The following is a 27,354-nucleotide window of genomic DNA, read 5'->3' as shown; positions in this document are numbered from 1 at the left end:
TCAATCCTTCGCGTCAATAAATACATGACTTACCATGTAAGACAGAATCAAATAAATTAAACGCTTTGCTTTGGTACCCCTGGTGGGACACGGAGGAATCGAGTGAATGTTGTTTAAATAGTGAGCAGCTTTTAGAAACATGTTGCGTTCCCCACCTTCTGATTCGGGGAGGCTCATGACGACTTTCAATCTGACAGCCAAGCCAGTAAAGAACTTCCAATAAACGACAGGAATACGTGAAAAAAAATCGGAGTGAACAAAATGATAACAACAGTAACAAAAATTAAATTGTATCCATGAGAGCCCTCTGATCAAATACGAACCTTGGTGACATTGATTTTAATTGTCATAATAGTTTGAATGCATAGAATAGTAATTTGTCTGTGGGTGACCAAGCAATATCTAACGACGGGTTCGCATCTAATTTTGACTGTCCACCCGATTTGGCACTACGGCGTCTCGTGCAAATCAGATTAATGATATTATATCATATGAGAATCTACGTGCCGACTACTCGTGGATGTGAATTTTTAATTGGATCGAACCGTGCAAAATAGTGCCGAATTGATTACCCAAATGCGAGAGAAGATCCGGTACACACGATGTGAACACGATACTTGATTTAAAAATATTGAACTCTGGGGTTTTAACTAAGCCGTAAAAAATGAAGCGACTATAACCGGTGCCCGTCCTTGAAGCAAACGGACGACTTTCGCCGGTTTGAGAGATGGAATGGCCTATTTTTAGTGCAATACCGTTTAATCACTCGAATCGTTTTATTTGCAATTTGACGAATTTTATAAAAGGCATGCACATTTTACCAAATAAATTTAAGGAGGTTTGAGAGTATCATTCAGAGAGGCGAAAATCGGGGAGTTCTCCCTGCCCATGCATCTGGGCCTCCTTTATGGCGCAACATCTCTTACACTCTACAAACTGGAAACTATACGACTGTAACTGCTTATATTTTTGAAAAATGCCTGGCAAGGCGTGACTTTTTGTCGAGCATCTTCCTTTTGTAGCAAGGTGTCTTAGAAAACGTTTTTTTTTTCAACACATTTTAATATACCTTAATTTTAATTTAAAGGCAAACCTACCCTTGCTCTCTCATAAAAGACCGTGTTAAACTATCAATATTTCATAATTTTTTTCTCGAAAACTTCCCCTGGTGAAAAATCTGAGAAAATTCATGTTCACTCCTTATATGCTTAAATATAACATAGATATTTTTTGGCACGTTTCTCTATTTTGAACTTTTCTCCTAAACCTCCTTAAGTATGTTGCAGGGCAGGCATTAAATGAATCAGTTGGAGACTGAAGATTATTTCTTGCCGACTTAGTATACGATTTTTCTATGTTTGTTACGGAATTTTATCAGAAATATTGAAACAAAGAAATCGAATCAGTCATTAAACGCGTCCCAGAGTTTGAGTATTATCGTGCAGAACAAAACCACTAGCGTAGTGAATATGTTATTATACCTATATAATAAGGCATCCCATGTGACGCGAGTTCCTATTGAGTACGAATCTGTTAAAATAATTTGCAAATCATTTTATCGCGCAAACCCAACAGCTCACATTAATTCACGATGTACGCACTATTAGTACGTTTGTTGGATTTCTTTAAGATAAAGGGAGGGCTTAATTCACGGTATGGCAATGAATCCTTGACACGAGTTAGACTCAACTCGTGAGATACTTTTACACCTGCACGAGGCAATCAACAGACAATGAACCGCGCTTCACAATGATCAGATAACTATACGGTGTTGTGAAGTCGTGACGCAAACAAAGAAAGGAAATAATTTTGTGGTTGATAATTATTTCTATAATACTGACGATTTGCTGTTAAGTTTCTGTGATTAGTTTGAAAGTCTCACTAAGTACTCTTTCAACCTTATCTTTTCTAAATTTCAATAATCTATGTCCCTTTTTACGGCTTCTCTTGCCTTCACCAGCTGATAAAGAACGTTTTTTGTCTCGTACAAGTTGTAGCTTTGATGTCTAAGAGTAGTCTGATTAGTTCGCGCTATATACATGCTATATTTATAGCAAATCTATCGAAAACTTCATGGTGCCGGCCGTTATTTATCTGCGTATCCTTGTCGATAGCAATGTAGCCATGTTTTTCATCATTTTAACAGCTTAAGCACATATCTTTAGAGTGACTATAAAACATGTCAGAATTGACGTGATCTCTGTACAAATATTTTAAATTAAGCTCATGTTGACGAAGTAGAGCTAGAACATAAACGTTATCTCTCACAAGATGCTTCGGTACTCGTGCATATGACTTACAGAGATAAAAGCAATTAATATTTTAATCTCTTTTCATGCAGTATAAAGTTTTTGCATTTTCTTGTTTTTTGCAAGCGATATTATCTAAAATTCTCATAAAGTATTGTGGAGCATCATTTAAAGACACATTGGTTCTGTGTTTACTTAAAAAAAAAGTAGAACACAACACCTACAAGCTCTGAAAGCTCTTTAATGAACGTATATTACGGTTAGTTTAGCGACTTTAAGTACCGACAAATTTATCTTACTACAAGTAGATAAACCGCAAAAAACAGCTTAAATACTGTCAAGTAGTAAGTTATCATATTGATTAGAGCGCTTTTCGTGTTTAACAACAGCTGTGAATTCCGGAACCTGCAATTTACGTATGGCTCTTCAAATTTCATGACTGGTGATACGGTTTAACCCGACAAAGTCCATTTTCTAGTATACCAGAGCTAGCTTCTGTATCTTACTTAGAGAAGGAGCTTATGGGCTCTCCGACTCGTCCAGCGTTAAAATAAGCTCTGCAAGCTAAGGTACCTCATGATATAGAGATATTTATTTTCCAGAAGCTTTCCCCATTCCAACATCTTCTACCTTTATTGGCTGTTGCTCTTTGCCTTCTTATATTTTTTTACATTTTTTGTTTTTTTGTTAAACTAACTGGCTTTCACACGAATACAACATATTTTACTAAAAAAAAATTGATAAATTTAAGCATTATTTTATCACCATACTCACCCTTCATAAGCCCGATTACTTCTATTATTTCTTTGAGGTGAATTAAAGCGATTATTGTCTTCTAATCTGATGTACCGAACTTATCGATATCTTCACCCAGAAATAAATTTCTTCATCTCGATTTTCGTAGATCAAACTATCAGTATCTATCTATAATATCATGCACATACCTGCAAAATGCTGCTTTATCCAGGAATTATGGAAATCATGTATTAGTAACTTCGGTAAATCGAGTATACCGAGTCCAATGTATCTAGGCTTTCCAATTGTGATATCTGTTCGTGCAAGTTGTGAGGCCTTGAACATTATGCGATTATAAAAATTAGACTTAGTGCACACAGCGATTAGAGTGGGTTGATATTCTAACCTCTAACGTTTTCTGCGCATGTGTAATGTATGAGCGCATGACTGACGTCTACTTTATAAAATACTGCTGATATATTCTCATTGTTACTATATATTTCTGTCTTTTAATATCTTTGACAGCTCTTTTTAAGTCTTACCTTTTTTATTTTTCTTAACAATTTCCGTGTATACGTTCCAATCGACTGAGAAACACAGAGGGTTTCTCGGTCACAGGTACGAAGCACGGGGGTAGTTGATAGTGCTATCTCCGGGGCCGTTTTTCCCCCCTGTTTTCTTGTGAAGATAGAGGAGGCTACGCAGTATTCGATTACTGTTTCGAACATGGGTGTTTAGCCATTTTGGAGCGTACATGCGGAATTTTCCTTTCTCTTTTGTTTTTGGGTTGCCATGCTCGTCTTGTTATAGCAACGCGTTGTTTGCCCAAGTTTTTCGGCAGAACCCTTTCAGCTGTTAAAGGTTAAAGACGTGTCTCTTTTTCATTAAGTTTTCTTTGAATAAACTAAACGTTTTGCAAAGCTCAAATAATTATTTTCAACCCTTTTTGTAAACTACACTCATTGTTACACATTTTCAGACTTGTGGACTAAGAATACGATGATTTCAACCTCTGAAAAGTGATGATCGTACAAAAGAGAGGACAAGGTCTCCTGAATAAGATTATAAACACTGTACCTGTTAAACTTTGCATACCAGGCTATGAGAACTGTGGTCCAGGTACTAAACTTGCGAAACGTCTTGCCAAAGGTGATGCAGAAAACATTGAAGCTAGAAACTTAACAGATAAAATCTCAGCCAAGAAAGCTTGGCAAAGAGTTAAAGCCAGAGATTCAAGTATTTGGGAAAAAAGCAATTGCTCTAGCTATTGCAAGTACTATGAAGCTCAAAAGTGAGTTGGTTATGAGTGTTGAAAGAGAGAAGAGACTGTGCACTGTCTTGCATACAGTCATTAAAGCTGCATCATGGGAAATAAAAACCAAAAGCACAAATGCACTCAAGGTTATTACTTTGGCTTTGAAGAGGCCACGTAGTGCAATTAAGAAAGCAGGTGGTAAAAGAAGTATAAAAATACCATCCCTAGTACAGTATCATATTTCCTCCTGCTCGAACTAGCGATACACTACCGTTAATACCCTTATTTGCTGGCTCGAGTGTAACCTGTAAATCAGCTAATAGTGTAGCTGGAATATTAAAAAATATAAATACTAGTGATTCTGCAAAACAGCAGCTGCAAAAAAGTCAAAGACACAACAAAGCTATGAAGACTATTGCACCTAGAAAAGGTCTTAAACTCTGATCATATAAATCTGGATAAGGTATCTACTTAAAGCCATATGCTGGAAGGGGTTTGAAAAAAGAATCAATGAATTAAAAATTGCTGATTGAGCTTCAACCAACATTAATTTACCTGAATATGCTAAAAAAACTGATGGTTCCCAAATTTTGTAAGGTATATATGTGAAATGAATGGGCTACGATATCGTGAAATGCCTATTGTAAATCTTGACGATTAGTATGGACCTGGAACTCATTGGGTAGCGTATCAAAAATGTACAACAATTATGTCACTTTCTTTAACAGCGTTGGCAATCTGCAGCCACCCTTTAATTTGATGCTGTACTTGGAAGTTGATGAGTTTAAGTATAATTATAAATAACATCAATTCTTTCTTTCAACTATAGTCATTGGTGCTTGCCATTCTTATAGAGGAGATCATCAAAAAGTATATAATGTAGTGTCATAATCAGAAATTATTTATTTCCTCTTTAGCAGTCATGAAAGAAACATTGACACTTAGTCTGTCTGGTATTTTTTCTGTTTAAGAATCGCAGTATTACAGCAAAAATGGGCTCATACTTAGTTTGGGTCGGGATTAAATGACTTAAAATGCCGCTTGGTTTAGAATTTAAGATGAAACGACTTTAACTATTATTCGTGACTTCTTCGATGTCTTGATTCCCTTCAATATGATATTAGGTTTTGCTGAAAACTATCGCAAGATTGTTGTTAATGTGAAACTTGCTAACGCAGTATGAGACTGGAACTGCCATATAGTGATGTCAGATTTTCACAACGTTTAACTGCTTTTGTATTTACCGAAACATAAGTTTATATCTATAATTTTCTGAATTTAGGAGCTCTATGAACTTGCACTCTTGCCTACAACATCAAAACATGTTTGGACAGTCAAAATTTCAACAGTTGGAAAAATTACGCTAAGTGATTATAGTTTCGTTAACGAACCATAAGAATCAAAAATAAGTTTTAGCATGTTTGATTATTGCAGCATAAGGAATGTAAAACTCTATTTAAGTTTGCAATAATTGCCTACAGTAATCTTAGTCTCGATATTGCAAAAAATCAGTTTGCATTGTTGTATGATGTGTATACTAATTTGAAGAATTCGCATTACGGTAAAGATCATGCTCCACTGTTAAGCAAAGTCCAATTCCTATTCCATGTACCTCTCGTTGTCATTAATTGCTCCAAGCAAAGTGAGTAACTAGAAGATGCTTCAGTTGATGTACGTTTAGAATTTAAATCTCACAACAATTTTCCTGCCTCCACATCAGTCTGTTGATTAGGTCTGCCTGATTGCATTGTTTAATACAATCCGATGAGCGGAGATGTCAAGAAACTCATGTAAAGTAGTGGTGGGGACAGATGGTAGTAGTGGAGATAAAACTAAAAAGACTCGTTCCTAGCTCTCTTAACATTATTTGTCTTTCAACCGTCATGGAGAAAGGTCACAGTAGTCGCCATAGCTGGAGCAGAGAAGAAGAAGAGAACAAGCCAAGACAAGAAAAGTGTAAAAAATTTAAAAAGAGATTCGAGGAGAAGAAACCGACATCGATGAATCTGAAGACAAATTTAAATATGAAAAAAATGTAGTATTTTTTAAAAAGTTTCCCATACATTGCACAAGCTAACCGTTAAAAAATTTACCACACTTGTGAATAATATCAAAAAACTTTAAACCAAGGCTGATGCATAACTCTGCTCAAATCATTCATCCATCAACAGTCACGAGACAAGGTGAGAACGCTGAAGTAAAAGTGTACAATAGAAAGTACAAATAGTGTGAAAATTTTGTTTACAGATTTGTGAAGTGGACTGAAAAGAAGAAAAAAAATGAGTAAAAGTAGTAAGAATAGTGAGTAATTAGAGAGGAGAACATTAAGTATCAATATATATATGTATATTTATTAAAGTGAGAAAGAGTCATCTGAAGGTTTTAAGCACTTATGACCAAGAAATTACATACTTCACTTGCAAGGCTTTAAAAAGTCTGGTGACGATTTAGTTCTCAAGGAATTAGCTGTATAACCTCACTAAATTAATAAACTTTTTCTCTTTAAAGAATATGAACCTATACTATTTCTCTTCAAATATCCATTCCTACGGCAATGACTCTGAAACAAATACAGAAGAGAAAACTTATTGATGGAACTTATGGATGGTATACCATGAAAATCTATACATTTTTCGTACAACACTGCAGTAACAATACTACAAAAACACTTACACAATGCTGGAGAAGTTTATGCGTTGGCTCATTGAGAAAGCAATTTTTAAAAATGTTAAAATTTATTGTTTATGATATTACCGATTTAGGTTACCCTCCTACTGATAAATAAAACACTGGATGCCTCAATCACAATGGGGCGTATAAAGCCAACTATAAGCATCATAATGTAAGACTGTATAAGAAGTATCTTCTAGATTTGCCTCAGGCCATGAAATGGGTGTTAGCAATGCTTTAAGCATTCAATTCTTTATTAAGTAATTTTTTACTTTTTGAACGTGATCTAGCAGACAGTAGGCAAACTAAATTAATTGTATTCTTTTTTCTTCTTGCGCTTGTTTTGGAGAGGTAAGATTTATTAGATGAACCCAATAGATAAGAGCGTTTTCTTAAGACTCTTATTAAGCATGCTGCTAAATTAACATAGTAGACCTAAACAACGTGTGGGACTTGGAGTCCCCCGGTAAGAACGAAGTTCTCGCACGTATGTGGGAAACACATGTATATACTACAAAATACAAGGTTTGTAAATACATGTGAACTCAATATTTATTGTTTTTCATGGGTTACGGCGGTATGTGCCTTCCCCAACCATTTGTCATGTAGAAAAAAAAGGCTCAGAAACCCATCAGCCAGAAAAAAATAATTTTTATTTTTTCAACCGAATTCTAATTCTAATGGTTAATGAAAAGTGATGGTTATTAAATACAAAATATGTTATTTGGTTACTAGAAACGAGAAAAAAATAATGAAATATGCAAGAAGTAATTTGTAAACATATCGTAAACTTGAATTATAAAAACACAAAATGTAATGATGCAATTGTCATGAAAAAACTTATGATGATTAAAGTATGGTTATTTTCAAAAACGATCAAGTCGCATATTTTGTGTCAATAAAACTTCTAATTGATTACGTATATCATTTACCAAAATCAGTGATCGTAATTGTTCCTCTACCAGTGAGTGCGAAAAATATATGCATATTCTATAATAATGTTTACGCAGCAAAGTGAGGGTGCCAACATACATGTAGTCTCCTTGAACACCGTTTTAACACCTTTTTGTGCGTTGCTTGGTATGCGCGTATACGCGTATTCAATACTTGCTCTCTATATTTATTTTTGTCATTTTAATATTCAAATTTGCAACAAATTTCCTATTCGTCATGTAATTATGGCGCCTGGGCTTGAATGGGTTTTCGAGTCGTGTCTATCCGTGTGGAACAGATAAAGTGCTCCCATTTCTTTAAAGAAGATCGATTTGCAAAAATTCTTATTGTATTCAATTTGTAATCAAGTTCTCTTCAATTTGGCTTGTTTTTACCGGTGAAAATGGGAGTGCACGCTTTTTTCTTACACTTTATGGCTGGTGGGTCCCCGTTCCTAATCGTCCTTCTACACAGGAAATGCACTGAAAGTATATATCCTATTGTAACCTGCGATAAAGAACTTCGTTTTAAGAATTTGATTAAACCATCCTATGGGTATAAACAGCAGTAAATCCATACTTAAGTTATTTGTATGACATTCTTACATTAACTTTAAGACATCTTAAAATTACCTTTTTGTTATCTTGAAGACAATGTAAGATAATGCTGAAGTCGTTTTAAAGATATATTTAAGGCAGTTGGTGTCACGCTCACTGCTACAAGACATCTTCTAGACGTATAAGTAAAGGTACATACCAACTTTTCGGTAACGCACTTATCACACTAGAGACTCAGGTTTAAATCCTGTTATGGGCAAGAAAATTTTTATTATTAAATTCATAACAACGAATAGTGACTGCTCCGATGCTCAGCGCCCTTGTATCCTCCACCATTAGAGTGGGAGTAATGTGCGCATGCGAATGCGAGTAAGAAAGATTTAGATTACCAGAACATTTATCTTAGAAGCTGCAAGCCGCAAAGAGCTCATTTATTAACGAGTCGTCGAACTGGAAGGGTCTCCTGAAGGAAGAGCGGCGTGGGGAAGCCATGGAGATCATCATTTATGTATGTGTAGTAAAACTCAGTGTTTCTGCTGCTGAGAATGTGCTGCTAACTAACTTCAAGCGGAGAATGAGTCCTCTGATGCTCAGCACTGTCTTTTATCCCCGTGGAAGTAGTATACGTATGCGCATGTAGATAAAAAAGGTGAAGATTATACAGCAACGATAATGCACGTTCGTAGATCTATGACACTGATGGTAACGCAGATTTGCGGTATCTAATCGGCCTAAAGAACTGCTTTTATTGCATTTTTGGCTTAAAAATACATTTTACTATTAAAAATAGCTTACAATTCAAGAAAATGTTCTTACAAAAGAAATAACTATGGACACAACGGGTATTTAGCATCTAAAAAAAAATTAAAACTATCCGCACAATTTGTTGTAGCGTTTTATGTAATGGAAGAAAAAGCATTGTGTACGTCGTAAATCTTGGTTGGTCTTGAAAGTTATTGCATTTAATTTAAAACTAATCGAATCGCGTGACATTTAATACAAAGACCTGAAATTTCAGTAATAGTTTCAAACACGTATCCATAATTTTGAGTAACAGTGACTGTACACATGACGTACTGGACAACTTATAAGTAATAATGATATACTCAATTAAATGTTGATATAAAACTTATCATATACTACACTTATATTTGTTCTATAATTAAAGACCATGACATTGAAGGACTAGTGAATCAATTAGATTCAATGCCCATATGTATATATACATACATTGTGTGGTGTTTGTTGGACAAGGAGGGGTATAGGCAAATAAATAAAGATATCGTACGTCATTACTTTCGAAAAATAACTTTAAATATAAAAATTCAAAAATTAATAAGAATTAAAATTAGTTTTACAGTATTCTTGCAAATTAATATCAAATATATCGTTTTCGTATGAAAAAGAAAGTAGTATAGAAAATAAAACTCTTTTAATTCACAAAATAAATGAAAAGAAGTCTACTATAACGGACTTTTCATGCAATAATCTTTTTTACGTATTTAACTGTCTCTTTCAAGTAGAAACTCCAAGATGCAATGATATTACCTTGTAAACAATTCAAAACAAGAAAAAAACTAAAATTTCATACGAGTTGTACAAGAATTAAAAATCATCTATTGCAAAAAAATCATCTTTGCTTTTCTTGTTTTAATTTTTTTGGAATGACCAGCTCTTTTAAAAAATTGAAAAAGGGTAATCTGAAAACGAACAAACAGTAAACTTATTAGTATAATTTTGGTAACAGTGATAATTACTTCGATTTTCTGAAATGTCTCTATGATCCTACAGTAAGTAAGGGATGTATTCCAAGCTAATTAATTATAAAATCAATAAATTTTCTCTTAAATAACCTTATTAATTTGCAGGTTACATCACTTATACTATGAAATCAGATTGCAACATACATTTTGAAACGCAGATAAATTTAATTTAAAAAAACGCAAAATGGAATGATTGAAATTGGAGTACAACACAATATTCAACGGGATATCGGCCTCTCTGTACTTCGTGGTATCACAAATTAATTACTTATTGAGATCAAGTGAGTCCCTCTGGTACGAGATAAATCACCTTTACGAAGCCATCTCAAAGGGTTTTACTGCCTCCATGACGAGTTTCATCAGCAAGTATTCGCGAGCTTCGCTATACCATCAAAATTTAATCGTTCTTACTTATGTTTATCTGTCAACCAGAGTCTGAGCCAGACGGAATTGCCCACGAGAAAAATGATGACACATATACAAAACTGCTGCTACCAGAGAAAAAAAGGAGTACTCATCGTTGTCAAGCTCTTCGACGAAGTGACCGAATTTCCCATCACCCTCTTTTTTTATCTAAAGCTGCCAAAACCGCCATTCGCCTTTATTAGTATTCAGATTTTCTTGCACTTGGTTGTGGCCCTATACATACATTTTGGACGCTTTTTCCATATCGGGACCACGTATTGCCAGAGATTTTTACGATTTGGCGAGTAAAATCTTTTGTATTAGCCCGTTTGATCATTATCTCGTCCAGATGAATGTTCCTAACATCTTGAAAACTGAGTCCCAATCTACGCCGGTATTCCCATATTGCTTCTCGGATCTGAGGTTGTATACTTGGAGGGTTTGTTTCTGATAGAGATGATGGCCATTTATTGTTGTCCATTAATTCAAGACCACTGGATTAGAGCAAGAGGTCGCACACCACTGGCTAACATGGTGCCGGTGTTCGACTCTCTGCTGTTGAATATCATTGCGTTCTCGATCAATGAGTCCTCTCGTCATCTCCTATAGGACCCAGATAATTGGTTGCCTCGAAAACCGATGCGTGAAAAACATCTTACGAGATATTTAATCGTTAATTAAAGAATAAGTTCTTTCTTCATTCGATTGTACTGCTTAAAGTCAAAGTTTTTAAATCTGGTTTCCAATTACTTAAGCTTTTGTTTTTGTATTAACTCTTAGTCCTGGGGTCGTGTTACATGTATCCTACGATTCACTCTGAATTAAATAAATGATTTATTGGTTTCAGTTGAGATATCTTGCTGATATCCCTTTCATATTAGCAATTTTCGTTGGTCGTATAGAAGATTACGTTGTCCGTGACAAAGTTTTCGCAGTAACTGTTTCTTACGTCCTCGTCGTTTCTCCATACGCTGCTGTTCCTTGACTTGCACAGCCTACACCTATTAGAGAACACGTTATAAATGACGTGGAAAATTTCTGAGATTACGCAACGGAACTTGCACCAGATGACCCATTCCTAGAGAAAAGTAAGATAAAAATTAGATACCTGGCTTAGACTGCATTGAGGTCGTCAAACTCCTTTTAAGGATCGTTTAAGTTGATACCAATAACATATTCATTAACTTAACATAGTGTATCAGTCAGTGAGATCTCGGCTGTACTAGCATCTTTGCGTTGTTTTACGAGGTTTTGTAATTTTTTGTTAAATGTTAATTAATTGTAGCCGCATTCGTCTTAGTTTCCGATTTAACCGTTGTCGTTTGCATCGTTCGCCCCTTATCTTTCTCTATAAATGGGTATAATTGTGTTCAACGATGCAATCCTCTCTCTTTATTGGTTTTACAATCTGATAAAGTATAAGTGCTATTATTAATGATACGTGGTATCAAGTATGGCCCTTCATACATCGCAAGAAATTTGGACATGATGCACGTTGAGTTAATCAAAAAATTGCAAGCCTTAACTAAAACCTCATCCTCCATATTATGAGTTTAAAGAAAATGGATCGCTTTACACTGCTCTATTTGCGAATAATTTTGATTTTTTCTCACCACTCAAATAATTTGTTAATTGTGGGGGTAAATATGGCTCCCAGAATCGAGTTAGTAATTTTTTAAAATTAATTTCTAGGAATATTAACTTGATATTGCTATGATAAATTTCGTTTATAATGTCCTGAATAAAAGAGACATGCAAGATCTAGGTTGAACAATCTGTCTGTAATATTACTTTATGGATGATGAATGGAACAAAATACGGTTTTGATATTGTATCTGGCTAAGGTTTTTGCCCGTTTCTTCGAGGTTAACTGCGTATCGTGATCACTCTGAATAGCTGAAGGTTTTCCCTAGTTGGGAATATAATTTTATATTAATCAATTTAACGTGACCATGGTCGTAGCTTTTATCAATGAATATAAAACAACGAATTCACCAAAATTAAAAGTCAATAAATAGAAAATCAAAAGTTATTTCCAAGACACATTCAAATCTGAAATTTTCAAATAACAGTGGTATTTGAGGCTATTTTTTTATCTTTTTTTTACACTTGAAACATTCAAGCTTCCTCAAAACCTTACAGTCTCGTGATCAAAAGGCTGTATTCTTATAGTTGACCTGACTGTGCAAGAATTTCACTTGTTCATGAAATATGTACAGTAAAAGTAACTTAACATGTAATCATTAGTTCTTACATGGAAGTCTAGTATTAAAAAGTATTTCTTATAGTTTCTTAGGAACCTGATGTAATATTACCAAAGTTGCAGCTCCTAAACTTATATTTGATGTATATAGCGACAATAAATAAGTAGTAAGATAATTTCTGTACCAAGCTGTCAATGTCGCCTTATACATCGTTTTCTTGATGGGAATAGTACTATTATTCTAAATAGAGACATTGCTGAGTATAGAATGAAAAAGATAACAGTTAATCTATTATTATTTTTCTTGAATAGTGCAAACTAATTTTTTCTACAGTAAATAAACGAATGCAAAAATAGAGTATTTTCAGCGTATAACATTATAAAATTAACCTACTTAGCAGTTGTCTACGTATTTCACCATCGAAGATCCTACAAATGTTGCCAAAGTTCTAGAAAAAAAACAAGTTCGTAATGTTGTATTTATTTTCAGAGCTACTCTATTGCAACTTCACTACCCATGTATTTCATGGAAAAAATCGTGTGTTCCAGATGAACCAGTGACTAGTACAATGGAAGAGTCTAAGAAGGCTACCTTCTGAAAGTATATAAAAAAAAAGGACTCAATAGAAAGTAAGACAAAATGAAATTTTTCTGGAAATGAAATATCTTTAGATGGATACGGAACTTTTTTTAATAAAAAAACTATTAATAGTTAAGATTAGCAATAGTAACATTAACTTCTATGATGTTGCCATAAGTCTTAAAACATAAACTTTCAATTTTTAGATTCTTTGATACGAAACATATACATGTTGCTGCATCTTTTTAGTGAAAAAAAATTTGACTAAGGTAATATGTTGATCTATTTATCTTAATTACTTCTACATCTGTGAAATATTTAACTACATCTTAGGCTGTATGTTTAAAAGAGCCTTCTCTGCTTATGAGGATACTACAAAGAAGAATAACTTTCAAAAGTTTCAAATAGCAGGCTTCAATAATTAAAGGCTCAGAGTTTGCTCACTGAAACATGTTTGTAGAATAATTTTTCAGATAAAGTAATATAAGTTCACTGTACAATCAACTGCTTTCATTTTAAGCTTTTTTATTTCTGCTGTAGTAATTTGTGGCAACCGCAGAAAATGCACGAACTTGTCGATGGAAGTGTATGAAAGAATTGAGCCTATTAACTGTCCATATAAATAAGTAAATTTATTCAAGCAATTGGTCTTCTCTTATTCCCTTTCTTATCAGGCAATACCATATTAAAAAAAGATTCCTATAACATCTGAAAACTTCTATTAAAATACTGGCACCACAATCATTTATATAAATTTGGAAGGTTGCGATTAATACAACTATCTGTTGTTTTGTCACTTAATAATATCTGTTATTAGGAATAATAATGGTAAAAAAAAAGTCTAAATACATTTTCTGCTTCAGTATTTTCTACTTGTACTAGGAGTCCTTAAAAATAAACATTAAGTTAAGTAATATAAAGTTAAACTTAATATTAAAATTAAGCAATCAATAGACAAATCTTTAAAAAAGATAGATGCTGAACTGAAGAGAAGAGAGACAAAGCAATAGGGAATTTTTACAATAAGTTTAAATAAGATGTAAAATAAGTTCTAGGTTATTGATATACGGCTGGAAATATGCATTCCCAATTTTAGATGTATTGTCATAAATCAGATTCTACATTTTTTAGCTGGTATGAACTTGTCCTATCTATTACATTAATTTCTACGCCTCTAGAAACCTCTTACTTCTAAGGCCACGATTAATAAACTTCTATCATGCTTTGGCGTTTGTTTCTCATAAAACGTTTATTTAACTAAGTATTTGTTGGTTAAAACTCATCCAGCTGATTTTTAAGTGGAATAATTAACTTTTTACTGAACGTTTAGTGCATCTCGTAACTTTCTGAGATAATCAAAAAACATTGTAAGGGTTAGTCAAATTAACAAATTTAACTAATGCTGTCATACTGCTGGTAAACTCTCAAGCTATGATTTTTATTACCATGTCTTCAACTGCGTAAGATCTAGGGCATGTTTTGACAGTAACAAAAAACCTAAATCCCCTGTTTATCTTTGAAGCTGTGTCATCACGTTCAATATTTTTATTGTTGTAGCTGACTTACCGTTAAGTGAAAATTTAGATATGCTAGCAGTTTTGTCTCACTCCTTTTATGCTTATATCATTAGTACTTATTATATTGGATGCTTTAATTAATGATTATTTTTGTAAAAATGAATTAAATAGAAAAATCTACATCATGATTTGTTTTTCTTACTGTCGTTAATTTTGTTAAGATACCAATTTACATGTATAAAAGATGAGGCAAATCGAATCAACTCTTAAGGTTTTCAATATAGTAATTAAAATACTGCGTGAGCAGATTCAGAATTTAATTCATTTGGAACTCAGCGACTGATCATTAATCTTTCTTTAGTAAATAGTTACCGAAGTAAGTGTGTTGAGGTTTGGTGTTAATTGTTATCTCAACTATCTAGAGACAGGTGTTCGTCCCTTTACGTTCTTCACTAGTGCCCTCATTTTACTGATGTTTAATTCGGCTGGCAAAAGGAACCCTAAACTTAACTGTTACTGCTTTGTATTCCTGATGTTTCCATCTGAGCAGTTTTTTTTTCTAACTTATCTACATTTTTCTGATAGTTAGAGCTCATCTATAAGTGTCGTTACTAGAACGATTAATACTTAATCACATCAATTAGCTATGTCGTTTCCAAATAACATGTCATACTTCTGTGTCAGCTTCAATATTGTGAGGGATTTGCACATTCCTTTCACGTCTCCTCTTAATTAAGATCCCTATACTATACTCTTTGTAGAGTATCTAGTACATCAATTAGGATTCGATACATTTAAAACGATACAAACTGCTGTCAAAGGGTAACAATGCCTCTGTGATAGAAAAGGCATAATAATTCATCAGCTTTGAATTTAGGTAGGGTTTGAATTACACTCGCTACATAAATTTAAAAACTTTATTCTTGATCTTCAGGTTTTCTGATTTTTGTAATACAAGTAGGATAGATTATCTTTAAATTAATTGCTTGAGAGTTTATAAGCAAATGTTACATGCGAATGGATTGTGAAGAAGCTTTCTAAGTGCCCTTCTTGTAACAAAAAAGTAGCTAAATAAATGCAAAACACTAAATGAGATACAACCAATCTACAAAGTGCCACAGAAAAAAATGTTATTCAAGTAACAGGATTCAGTTGTAATATTATTCTGTTATCATATTCAGCTCAGTTTTGACATGAATATACTAAGTTAGAATTTAAAATGATAAACTTACATTTTCGCATTAAATATTTCGTCTAAAAATATAATGTGCAGAAGTAAGATAGTTTAAAACGATTCATTAAAAACTTGGAAACGGTTTTCGCTAATTACATTGTTAAAAAGGTACTTCGAAAAGATATGACATTACAAAAAATTATTATTCTAATCAGCTCTACAACTTCTATATGTAACACTTTGTTGAAGGTGTAAAATTTCAATTTATTTTTTAATTATAGTATAATAATTCACTTTTGCTGACAAATGTTTACGACAGTTACAAATTCTTAACAACATGCAACGATCGCTTACCTAATAAAAAACTTAACAGTAAAACACACTTAAGATCAACCAGAAAGCGTTGTTCTTAGTCGCTAGTCAGATACTCCCTGAACTAAAATTTACAAACCATAATGAAAAACACGCTACAAATAATAAATAGGTAAAAACAACGAAAGCGAAGTTGCAAGAATAATATAAATATACGAACACTTATAAACTAAGTAAAGTATTGAGATACAGGTAACATGAAGTACGTAGGGTTATTCATATATACAAAGTTCGGTGCAGAAGTGCATGTTGTACATAAAAAATAATAAGTTTCAATGAGAGTAATTCTATTGAGATTTAAAGACTGAGTTATAAATTTTACTGAGATTTTTGATGTCTTCTTTCTTATTAATGTTATTCTTGGACATAATAATAATAAGTATTTCTGACAAAGTACGCTTTCTCAACACTGTTACTCTATCAAAAATTTTTGTGCTCAGATTTTCTATTTCTTAACAGACTTTTTATCTTGCCATTGTATTGAGCTGGCCGATTCTTACACAGTAATTTATAAACGACGGTTGTGTTTTCTCTCATTTGTGAAGAATCCTTAATCAGTTCTATGAAACGGCTTCAATTTTATTCAATTTTTGGAACAGGTTTGAAACTAAATTTATTGAAAGTATTGTAGTATTGTGAGAAAATGTTTGGATTTATGAATGGGACAGTTATGACATTAAAATCTTTTATATTATTATATGCATTATTCAGATTTTTATCGGTGATTTCTGTAGTTTTAACCATTTTAAAATAAAGAGCATCCATCCATTTTTCTAAAAATTTGATGGATAAGAACACTTATCTGGTAAACTATTTTCAATGTAAGGATTGTTTTTTGTAGTGTTGACATACAGATAAGAGAATAGGTCTGTCTACTGGATGAAATATTATATTTTTTTCAAATAAGATAGGTAGATTGAAATTGTAAGTTAATTAACAATGTGAGGCAGACGGCCTAAAAAATCAGTTGATAATTATTTTATAATTTTTTATAGTAAAAGAAATGTCCAAGAAATAAATTTCATTGTCAATGGGGAGTTCGTATGTAAATTTTAAATGTTAATTTTATGATTCTTAAGAACTTGTTATTACTATTTAATAAGTTTAGGCTTAATGTACATAATATTATCGTCTACATACTGAAAGTAACATAAAGGCTGAATATTAAAACTCTTTTTAAGTTTTCTCAAGCAATCCAACTCAAGGTCGTTTATAACCATGTGTAGAAACATTAAAAACATGTCTGAACTCGTAGGAGTACCAAACATCTGCTGATAAAACTTTTTGTTTAATAAAAAAATTCAGGTCGTAAAGACGAAACGTTAATGGTTACATTGTTTCTTGACTTATAGATTGACGTAACAGTGTAATAAAAAAAAATTTATAACATTATATAATATACATACGTAAGACTTAAACTGCAGTATTTTTGAGATTTTTTAATTAATTGCATTAAAAATGAATTTTATTTCGAAACCCCTTACATTATATTTTCCAAGTAAGTTCTCATGAGTCCTGATAAGTAGTAATGCCGAATTCGTTTGTTGTTCTAAGTCTGTAACTCTGCGTATTTCTTCTTTATTACTTTGTTTCAAATGTATTAAAAGTTAAATGGTGTAAGTAAAAAGGTCTAACGATTGACTAACCATTTTTTATCAGCTTGTAGTTTTTTTTTTTTTTTTTTTAAGGGAAAAGTAGTTCTTTATAGGCTGCATTCTTTGATAAAGCCACTTTAATGCTTTCTCTAGTTAATGAGTAAGTGTACTCAACTCAGTACAGATTTGCATTGAACCTACTTAACCTTGTCACTTGAGAAAGCCTACTCGAAAATCCCCGTGTCCCGCATGGTGGCTGTCTCCTTTTCCTTCTTACGATGGATCACTGACCTGACGAAATCATCCACAGCTTTTCATTCTCCGTTGGTGTGGAGCATCGCAGAGTTGATGTTTTCGGGCGTGGGTGCTACGCAAAGTCTGCCTACTAGCTCGTTCGTGCTGTTACCATAAGCAACGGAGTAAGCTGTGTGGTAGGCACACGTAGTCCTACGAGATGCAATGTGTTGGATTCAAGTAAAGTGCGTTTTGACGTACCGTATCGTCAGAGCGTCCGCTCACACTTTCGCACCGTAGAGCAGTATTGAGTTAGATTGACGCAAGAAGCGGTCTTTTGGCTTTCTGTGGGTACCTAACGTTTGGCGTTAACCGTGAAAGCGTTATCACAATTTGAGAGGCCTTGCCAGCTGCTCTTTTAATGTAATTCCAAAAGAGAAGCTAAACGTCTACCCACACTCCCAGGAAGCGCACTGCCTGGCTTGTGCAGATTGTCTCACGCGCAAAATTCAGATGGAAGCCCCCCCCCTAACCATCTTTGACCGATAAAGACGATGACCTTCGTCTTATAGATCGTTCGAAACCGTGATCTCAGAGCTACTTTGACACTATCACGACTGCCCACTGGATTTTTCGCACGACCTTCTTTCGAGATCTCATGTCATTCACAAAGCCCGTCAGCTTGACCTGCAGAGGAATTTCAAGACACAAAAAACCATCATAGACCCAGTTTCAGAGTTTGAGCAGAGCCCTTTGCTACCCCCGATATCAGATGCCTTTCTCTTGGTCCATGCTTTGTATCGTACGAGAGTATTCGATCCTAACTTTTCAGTATCTCGTTAAGGTAGTCTATTACATTTTGGCACCTCAAAGTTTTTACGCACACAATAACAACCTTTTCAATAGCTTTTTTGTACATAATTTTATCAGTTGAATCATTAAAATTTTTAGGATTGTAATTTTATAAGTACATCGCTGAAAACATCGATAATTCATTCAATAAAAAAATTCTGAGATAATGTAATTATTTAGTAACAGCTGTTCAATGAAATTTCATTCTTTGTTATATTTATTCTCTGCAAACGTAATGTTCAGGGGCTAATAAATGTAGCTTTTAAATGCTAAAATTTTATAAGCATATAAATAAAAAGGGGAGTTAGAGATGATATTGTCCGTTTGTAAGAGCTTATTAAAAAGACCAAATTTAAATACATTATTGGCTTTTTTAATTTTCAAGTCCAAAAAGTTAATTCCATTGTTTGACTCTGATACCATCGTGAAGGTAATGTTTATGTGGATTGTACCAATAAGTTACAAAAACAAATCCAACTCTCTTCTTGCTCCTGTAATGCCTGTATACACATTCTAGATAGTGGACATTCATGAATGGTTTTTTCAAAGTCATGCATAAATAAATCAAATAAAATTCATTAAATTTTATCTGATTTAGATACAGATTATTTAAATAATGCTCATATGTGATCAAATTCATGCATTATGATAAGGTACAATTAAATTTGATCTTATCTATTTTGAGACGGGGCATAAGGTAAGTTGATTGATACACAAAAAATACATTATTGGGAAAAATAAGCTTTAGGAATCATGTTTCAAGAAAAAATGAAGAACTGATAAATGACTCTAAAACACAAATTTTTAAACTTTTTGTTAATGCTTCTGATACCAATTTTACAAGCAATGGATTTGAGTTATTGAAAAAGGTTGTAAATTAAATTTTGACATTGATAATAAGGATAAGCTTATAGAGTTTTTCACGCAGAATGCAAGTTTATTGTTAACTAAGACAAAGTACTATTTAATGACACATAAGGTGGAAAAGAACAAGTGGCGCTGCAAGAATTTTATAATCAAACAGCTTAATGTATTATTAAGAAACTGATTTTTAAACCAGATACCAATACCATTGATTAATTACAGAAAGAAACTGAAACCCCTACAAGAATAGTATAATATTTAATAATCTTACTACTTATTCTGTAATACAATACAAATAAATTCTCAGCCACCTTAACTCACTCTTTTTTTGACTAAAATAACAAAAAGAAAATTCTTATAATAGAACTGTTGTATCATTTATTACCTTTGCATCAGACAAAATATCTCAAAAGTTAAAAAATCTTATTTTTGCTAATAGTTAATTTTCTTCCATTTACATTATTGAAAACTGAATTCAAATTATTAACAATATAAAAACTAGTACAGTACAGACGATTTCGATAAAAACTTGTACCCGAGTGTTCCAGTAAAGGATGTCGTGAAAATACTTATAAACAATATATATATAATAAAATTATACCTTAAATAGCCGATAAAATTTACAAGCTTTTGAAACTTCTTTAAATTGTTTATACTTTTTCATGTTATATTGTTAGCTTCGTTCGAGATTTACTATGTGGAGCACAGTAGTAAACTTAAAAGTATCGTGCATTTTTCACGCCATAAAATTGTTATTCGCCCGAAAGGTCTGTCAATTTGTACTTTCTCACGTTATTAAATAAAAAGGGCTATTTGTTAGAACTGGAAATTTTCTTAAGCCAACACATACAGATATCAGAGTACACAAGATTTTTATTCATTCCGGATCACATAAAATAACTACAGTTAACTACACTATAAATAATACATGTCAACTACAGTTACATTTATAGACTTCTTTACATACCACTAAATTCTGTTGATTATGACAAATAGTTGAATATTATCAGACAAATAGCATACAACAACGGGTAAATTCATAGAGTTTTTTATAATTGGATGAAAAAACTAAAACATGAAATAACCTTAGAAAATATTTTTTCCTTACCCGTACAAAAAAATAATAATGTCTGTTTTTGCATGTAATTTGCATTTTTTTAAATGCAGTACAAGTCTAATAAAAATTTACAAATAATCATTCAAATATAGGGCAAAACATTAACCGAAGACAAGTCAGATATTACGAAACTCGGTTATATATCTTTTAATAAGAAATATATAGGATACACTGGAGAGCTTTTGAGCGTTGACTGAGAAAATATGCTTGCATAAAAAGATTGGACAGGGCAAATGCTTACACAAAACGGTTGGATATTTATAGTTGTGCCACCCATATACCGACCAAAACTGCTCTTTTTAGTCCTGAACAAAAACTATGCCCTTTTGACGTCTAAGCCTAAGACCATGCCCGTTTTTCTAGTCTGGGCCATGCCTTTTTCTTGAGTCCGGGTGTAATGGTGCTCTTCTGTCTAGCCGGAATAAGAGCTATGATCCTTTTTTGGATCTATACGAAGAGTATGTCCTTTTTTCCGAGTCCGGACAATGACTGCGCTTTTTCTGAATCTCATCGGAAACTATGCTCTTTTGGAGTGTGAGCTAAAAACTATATCCTTTTTCTGAGCTTAGGCAAAAACTGTACTTTACTTTTAAAAACAATTTAATGCTGAACACTGCAAGAAGAAATTTTCGCATACTGGAAAATACAAAAAAAAGTATCGGCAGATAATGCTGTTATAAATTTCAGATTGTGCCTATTATTTGGAAATTAAATGACGTAGGTTTGTAAATAGTTTCATAATTTTTTTTTAAAGTCTTAAGCAGACAAACGCAGTAAATATAAACTAATGTTAACAAATTTAAACAATCTGTTATGTAATTATTATCAAATTAGTAAGTGCTAAGATTAAACCATTAAATACATCTGAATGAAAAATGTACTTACACCTTGAATTATTTCTAGTGTGAGACTAAAATGCTACCATACCGTGATGCTGGGAGAATCATTATTTTCATAACCTATGAAGCAATCTCCACGGAAACAGTTGTGTAATAATTATATAAGAAAGCACATAATGTGGGCCCTATTAAATATTGATTATTTTTTGCCTAATTTAATGTCAGTTAACATATTATTGAAGCTCGTTATTCTACAATCAATCGTTTCATCCTTGACAGAATTTAGTTAACATGAATTTTGTAAGATGCAAAAGTTCCGTAGAATATAATTTTTTCATGAGCGTAAATAATCATTAGAATAATTAACCTTACCAATTTTTTATTAGCCTAATAGAATTACATGTAATACATAAATAAAATTATTAAATGTGTTTTTATTGCAGGTTGATGGAATGGATGTTTTGGCAGTAAGAGAAGCAACAAGATTTGCTATAGATTACTGTACATCTGGGAAAGGACCACTCGTTATGGAAACATTTACATATAGATATAGCGGACATAGTATGTCAGATCCAGGAACGAGTTATAGAACAAGAGAAGAAATACAGGAAGTTAGACAAACACGAGATCCTCTAACAAGTTTTAAAGAAAAAATTTTAAACGTTGGTCTCGTAACAGCTGATGAAATAAAGGTTAGTTGCAAAGAAGAAAAACATATTCTGAATTAACTCATCAAAAAACTTTAATTTGGGATATTAACCGACCAGTTTTACTTTTTATGAGAAAGTTTGAAGTACTTAGCTAAAACAGAATTGAAAAAAGGTATTTAGTTTCGTTTACAGATTTATTAGAGCATGTGAGTGATAGAAAACGTAAATTTCTCAAGGGTGAGAGTGTTTCGAATGTTCATCATATTTTATACTGTGACATTACCTTTCAAACTCAATCAAAAGCAAAAATTTGGCTTGTGCGCTTGAAGACTAGTGTGACTCGTTGGCACTTTATTTAGAATCATTTTCTTTGAATAAGCTCACATTTGGTGTCATTTTAGAATTTCAATGAACAACTATAAAAGTTGAGAATGTAGATAATTAAAATATGACATGACATTGTTTTTTTTTACCATATGTTATGGGTAAGTTAAGCAATTAATGAATACAGAGATTTAGATGATGTTAAGTAAAACAGCTATTCGTACAATTAATATTACAAACATAATCTAATTGATAAGGTAGGTAACTTCAGTCGTTTTTGGACTCCCATTGATAAGAATTTGTAGACCTAATTTAACTTAACAACCTACGTCATAAGTTATTATTTAGTCGTAAATAATTAATAATTTTGGTTGTATACTAAAGAAATCTTGAATGGAAATACAACTAACTTGCACATCGCTTCGATGATTTTTGTAATCAGTAAGTAATGATTGATCATATAAATTACGCAAAATGACGTTGTTGCTTAATAAATATCATTTGGAATATTTAGACTTGGTTTAATTATGAAAAGAGATTAATAATAAAAATGTTAAATAATGACACATCAGAGTGTTTGAATAAGTTTCGTTACACTCTAATCCATCGAAACATAATGATAAAAGTAAAGTGATTTAATTTTTATTATGAGCTTGAAGAAGAAAGCACTTTAAATGCTACACAGTTATCCATTGGAATAAAGTATCATAGAATATAAATCCCTAAATTTATGCATTTTTTAGAAAAAAGATGGTTTCTGTTTGACACAATTTTAAATTATTTATCTAAATTATTTTTGTATAAATTCATTTTTTCAGTAGGATTATTAGGTGTGTGCAGCAATTTAAAATATTACTACCTGCATGGAAAAAAATTTTGGTACGTACTTTCGAGAACACAGCTTTACGGAACCATAACTTTTTATCAATTATCCATTAAAATATGCCATTGACTATATTTATAGCTATGATCATAAATGTAGCTGTACTTTACAACTGTGTCAGGCAATCTAATTACAAGCCTTATGGAAAATTTCTTGATACTCACCTTTGTACAGCTATTTATTCTTAACTAAATTAGATTACTGCAAGAAGCGAATAATAGTACGCTGCAGCTACCTCGTACAGCCTTCATCTGTATTCAGTACTTTGTATATAAACAGTATTTGATAACTTAACTTATTTTAAATAAATATAGGAAAATGGTATTCTTTAAGAACATATGATATTTCAATAAAATTTACCTTTTTACAAAAGTAAAACGTTAGGCAAGTTTGACATCTTACAATAAATCATTTGCACCATTCATTTTAGTTAGTAATAACTAATAACAACGTTATTATTAGTACTCAATTACAAAAAAAATTCTCATTTTTTCCTTTAATTATGCATTTTTTGTCATGTTAACTTCCGAAAACAATTATAATTATACTTGTATTGATACGTACCATAATATAAAATGCATTGTTGAATGAACCGCAAATCGTTTACTGACCTAAAATGCAAAATCGTGATATCCTTTTTCTACATTTTCTAGTGATTAATACTGAAAAACTGGAAACAGTTTGAAAAGATACGATTTCTGACTTGCAAAGTTATGAAGAGTAATAAAACTTTTGAAAAACTTTAACTTCTTAAACACATTGATTATACCACAACTGTCAATCAAATCATATGTGGTAGATGTATTAGCTGTATTGTATACTCATGACATAACTTTTTAACTTTCAAGTGGAATATTACTTTAAACTTCAATATGTGCAGAAGTTGCCATTTATTTCTTTAAAATTAACATTTTGGTGGATAACTACCGTTGTGATAAATATTTTTTTTCATTTAAATTATATTCAAAGAAAGTGTAATTTTTACTGTGAAATATTTTTAACATTTGTTTTCCGTTATAGGTAGCAATATTGTTTTTATAACCCTACCCAAAAGTTCTCTTTTAAGTTACAATAATTAATTACAATATACAAACATTAAAGAGTTCATGTGGAGACTATCAAACAATTCATTTTATATATAGTTTACCTAACTCACACCTTTAAGATACATTATTTACACCTTCCTTATGATTCATACATAATTATGTAGAGTTATTGATTTTCAAGGTTGAATGCAAGTGTACAATAAAGCTACCATATATCGTTCGATCACCATACGTAATATTTTGCATTATACTTATTTGAACTCGTAAGATCGATTTCTTCTTGACGGCCTACTAATACAAGAACAATTTGTAATGTTTGTATTAATCAAAATAATTAAAAAAAGTAACATTTAGTTATTTAGTTAAAAGAATAGTTGTAATACAATCAATTAGTTCGAAAAAATTTTTGAAAAGTTTTTGCACGTAAAACCCCCCGACCATATAAAAAACTTGACATTTTAAAATTGATGTCATAATTTTGCAAGTCAGAAATTGTATCTTGTAAAACAAATTTCTGTTTTCCAGAATGAGTCACTAATACGCAAAGCTGTTCTATGGAATATAAACAAAGGAAATCATGATTTCGGATTTTTAATCCGTAAACGTTTGCCATTTATTAAATAATGTATTTTATAATATGATATATATATTAATACAAGTATAGTTATAATTTTTTTTTTTGGATCGACAATATGAGAAATAATGCATAATGGAAGTAAAAAACATATGTTCTATTTATTTGTTTAGTTTTTTTTCTAAAATTGTGTAATAGTTATAACAGCATTGTTATTATTTACTTTTAACTGGAATGAATGGTGAGCGTAATTGACTGTAATTTGTTTAATTTCCTAACCTTTTACTTTTGGTAACGACTAAATCTTGTGGGTTACCCATTACCTGTAATAGTGCACTGATCATTTTGACATGGGTAAGTCTTTTATGTAACTATTCATTCTGATGTTAGGCAAGAAAAATAAGAGGATAACAGGGTTTTTTCTACTTAGTTACATACAGGATGAGACATAGCTTATTTAGTTCGCTTACAATAATTACATTTTTTTTACTTGAAGGTATTTAAAATTTTAAATATTTAAGACTGCTTAAGTTAAATTTTTTCACTAATTTATGGACATATTATCAAATTAGTTAAGTACTTCATATTTAAAATATTTTTTAAACATGTCTTTTAATGGTCTTAAGTTATCATTTAATTAAAAAAAAAAAAATGTATTTGTTCCTGAAAATTTGTAATTGTGTATAAAAAACGCAATAAATGTTAAATGGGTTCGTAAAAGTTAGGGTCAAGAAAAATGATCAATCGGAAACTATAAATCACAAATCCGTCTTTCTCTCTCTCTCTCTCTCTCTTCAAGCTGTTTCCTATTTCGCCTTTTACTTTAAGGTTTCTAGAACTTTGATCCCTATGCTCAGCTTTCTCTCTCTCGCTCTCTCTGATGCCTATTACCATACTGTCCTGCGCTATGCTATTAACCTACATAGGTGAACACGCCCCTCCCTTTGCATGTGAAAAACGGCCAATAGTTAAAGGTTTCAAAAAATAAGTAATCGATGCAACCACCCTCCCTACTCTCACTATCTTCTGACTCCTTCGTTCAAAACAGGGACTATGAGATGCTCATTTGCTGTTCAATCCTCACTATTCATGAATAAACTGGGCCAAACCACTTTTCAGCAATCATAAATTAATACTTTCAAAGCCTTATTACTTTCATTTCTGATGATTCAGGAAAAGAGCGAGTGAAATACAAAAAATAGATTGTCACCTAAGTTATAGTTTGATTCTGTAGATGAAATCTTCCTAAGTTCTATTAATTTTATTACGTTTGGTTTTAAATATTACTAACTAACAAACGTAGAATTACGAAAAATATCTTATGAGTCACTCTTGCTTATACATAGTACACGGAAAATGTCCTAATCTACAGTAACAAATAATTTCTCAAACATCTTTTGTTATAATTTAAATAGCTATAAATGAACATTGCCGGTTGTGAATATCCTTAGATTCTTTAAATGATCTTACTCTCAAAACATTCTATAGTTATATTTAGTTTTACATCTAGTATCTTCTTAATTGTATTATATTCCTGTGCTTGTGTCATACTTCAAACTTTATGCACTATACATATTATATATATTTTATTTTATCAGTATGTTTTATAAACCTATGTAATAATCTTACGTTAACAATAATACATTACATTACACTACTTACGTAATCATACCTCGCACACAATCAAATCCTTTGAGCGTCTTCGGTCCTTCTCTCTCCTCTTGGCTCGTATTTTGTGGCACAGAGATCACACATTAGGTTATGTTATATATATATATATCACTAGCGGCCCCCCGTCTCGGCTTCGCCCGAGACTTACTAACTGGGACACCGTAGTGTGTTGACATGTAAGTTTATTTGGTCAAATAATAAGCTGTAAAAATTGAAAAAAATATAATCATGCTGAAAAATACCGTGCGTTCCTTATGCCATAAAATAATCGTTGGCCATAAGGAGCGGTTGA

General features: G+C 32.2%; 1 protein-coding gene across 1 annotated transcript in view; it reads left to right on the top strand.

Annotated features, from left to right (window-relative positions):
- LOC111642868 (pyruvate dehydrogenase E1 component subunit alpha type II, mitochondrial-like) overlaps nucleotides 1-27,354 on the top strand; it is a 357,445-nt gene that overhangs the window by 316,304 nt on the left and 13,787 nt on the right. The window contains exon 5 of the mRNA XM_089595686.1: nucleotides 22,358-22,606. Within this exon, the coding sequence (XP_089451812.1) occupies nucleotides 22,358-22,606 (249 nt within the window). The remainder of the gene's footprint in view (nucleotides 1-22,357; nucleotides 22,607-27,354) is intronic.

Source organism: Copidosoma floridanum, unplaced genomic scaffold (genome assembly GCF_036245765.1).
Source record: "Copidosoma floridanum isolate Cflo_tuat_1 unplaced genomic scaffold, Cflo_Japanese_pri ptg000027l, whole genome shotgun sequence".
NCBI classification, from domain to species: domain Eukaryota; kingdom Metazoa; phylum Arthropoda; class Insecta; order Hymenoptera; family Encyrtidae; genus Copidosoma; species Copidosoma floridanum.
Note: the sequence above shows the minus strand (reverse complement) of the source record. Positions and strands in the feature narration are given on the sequence as shown.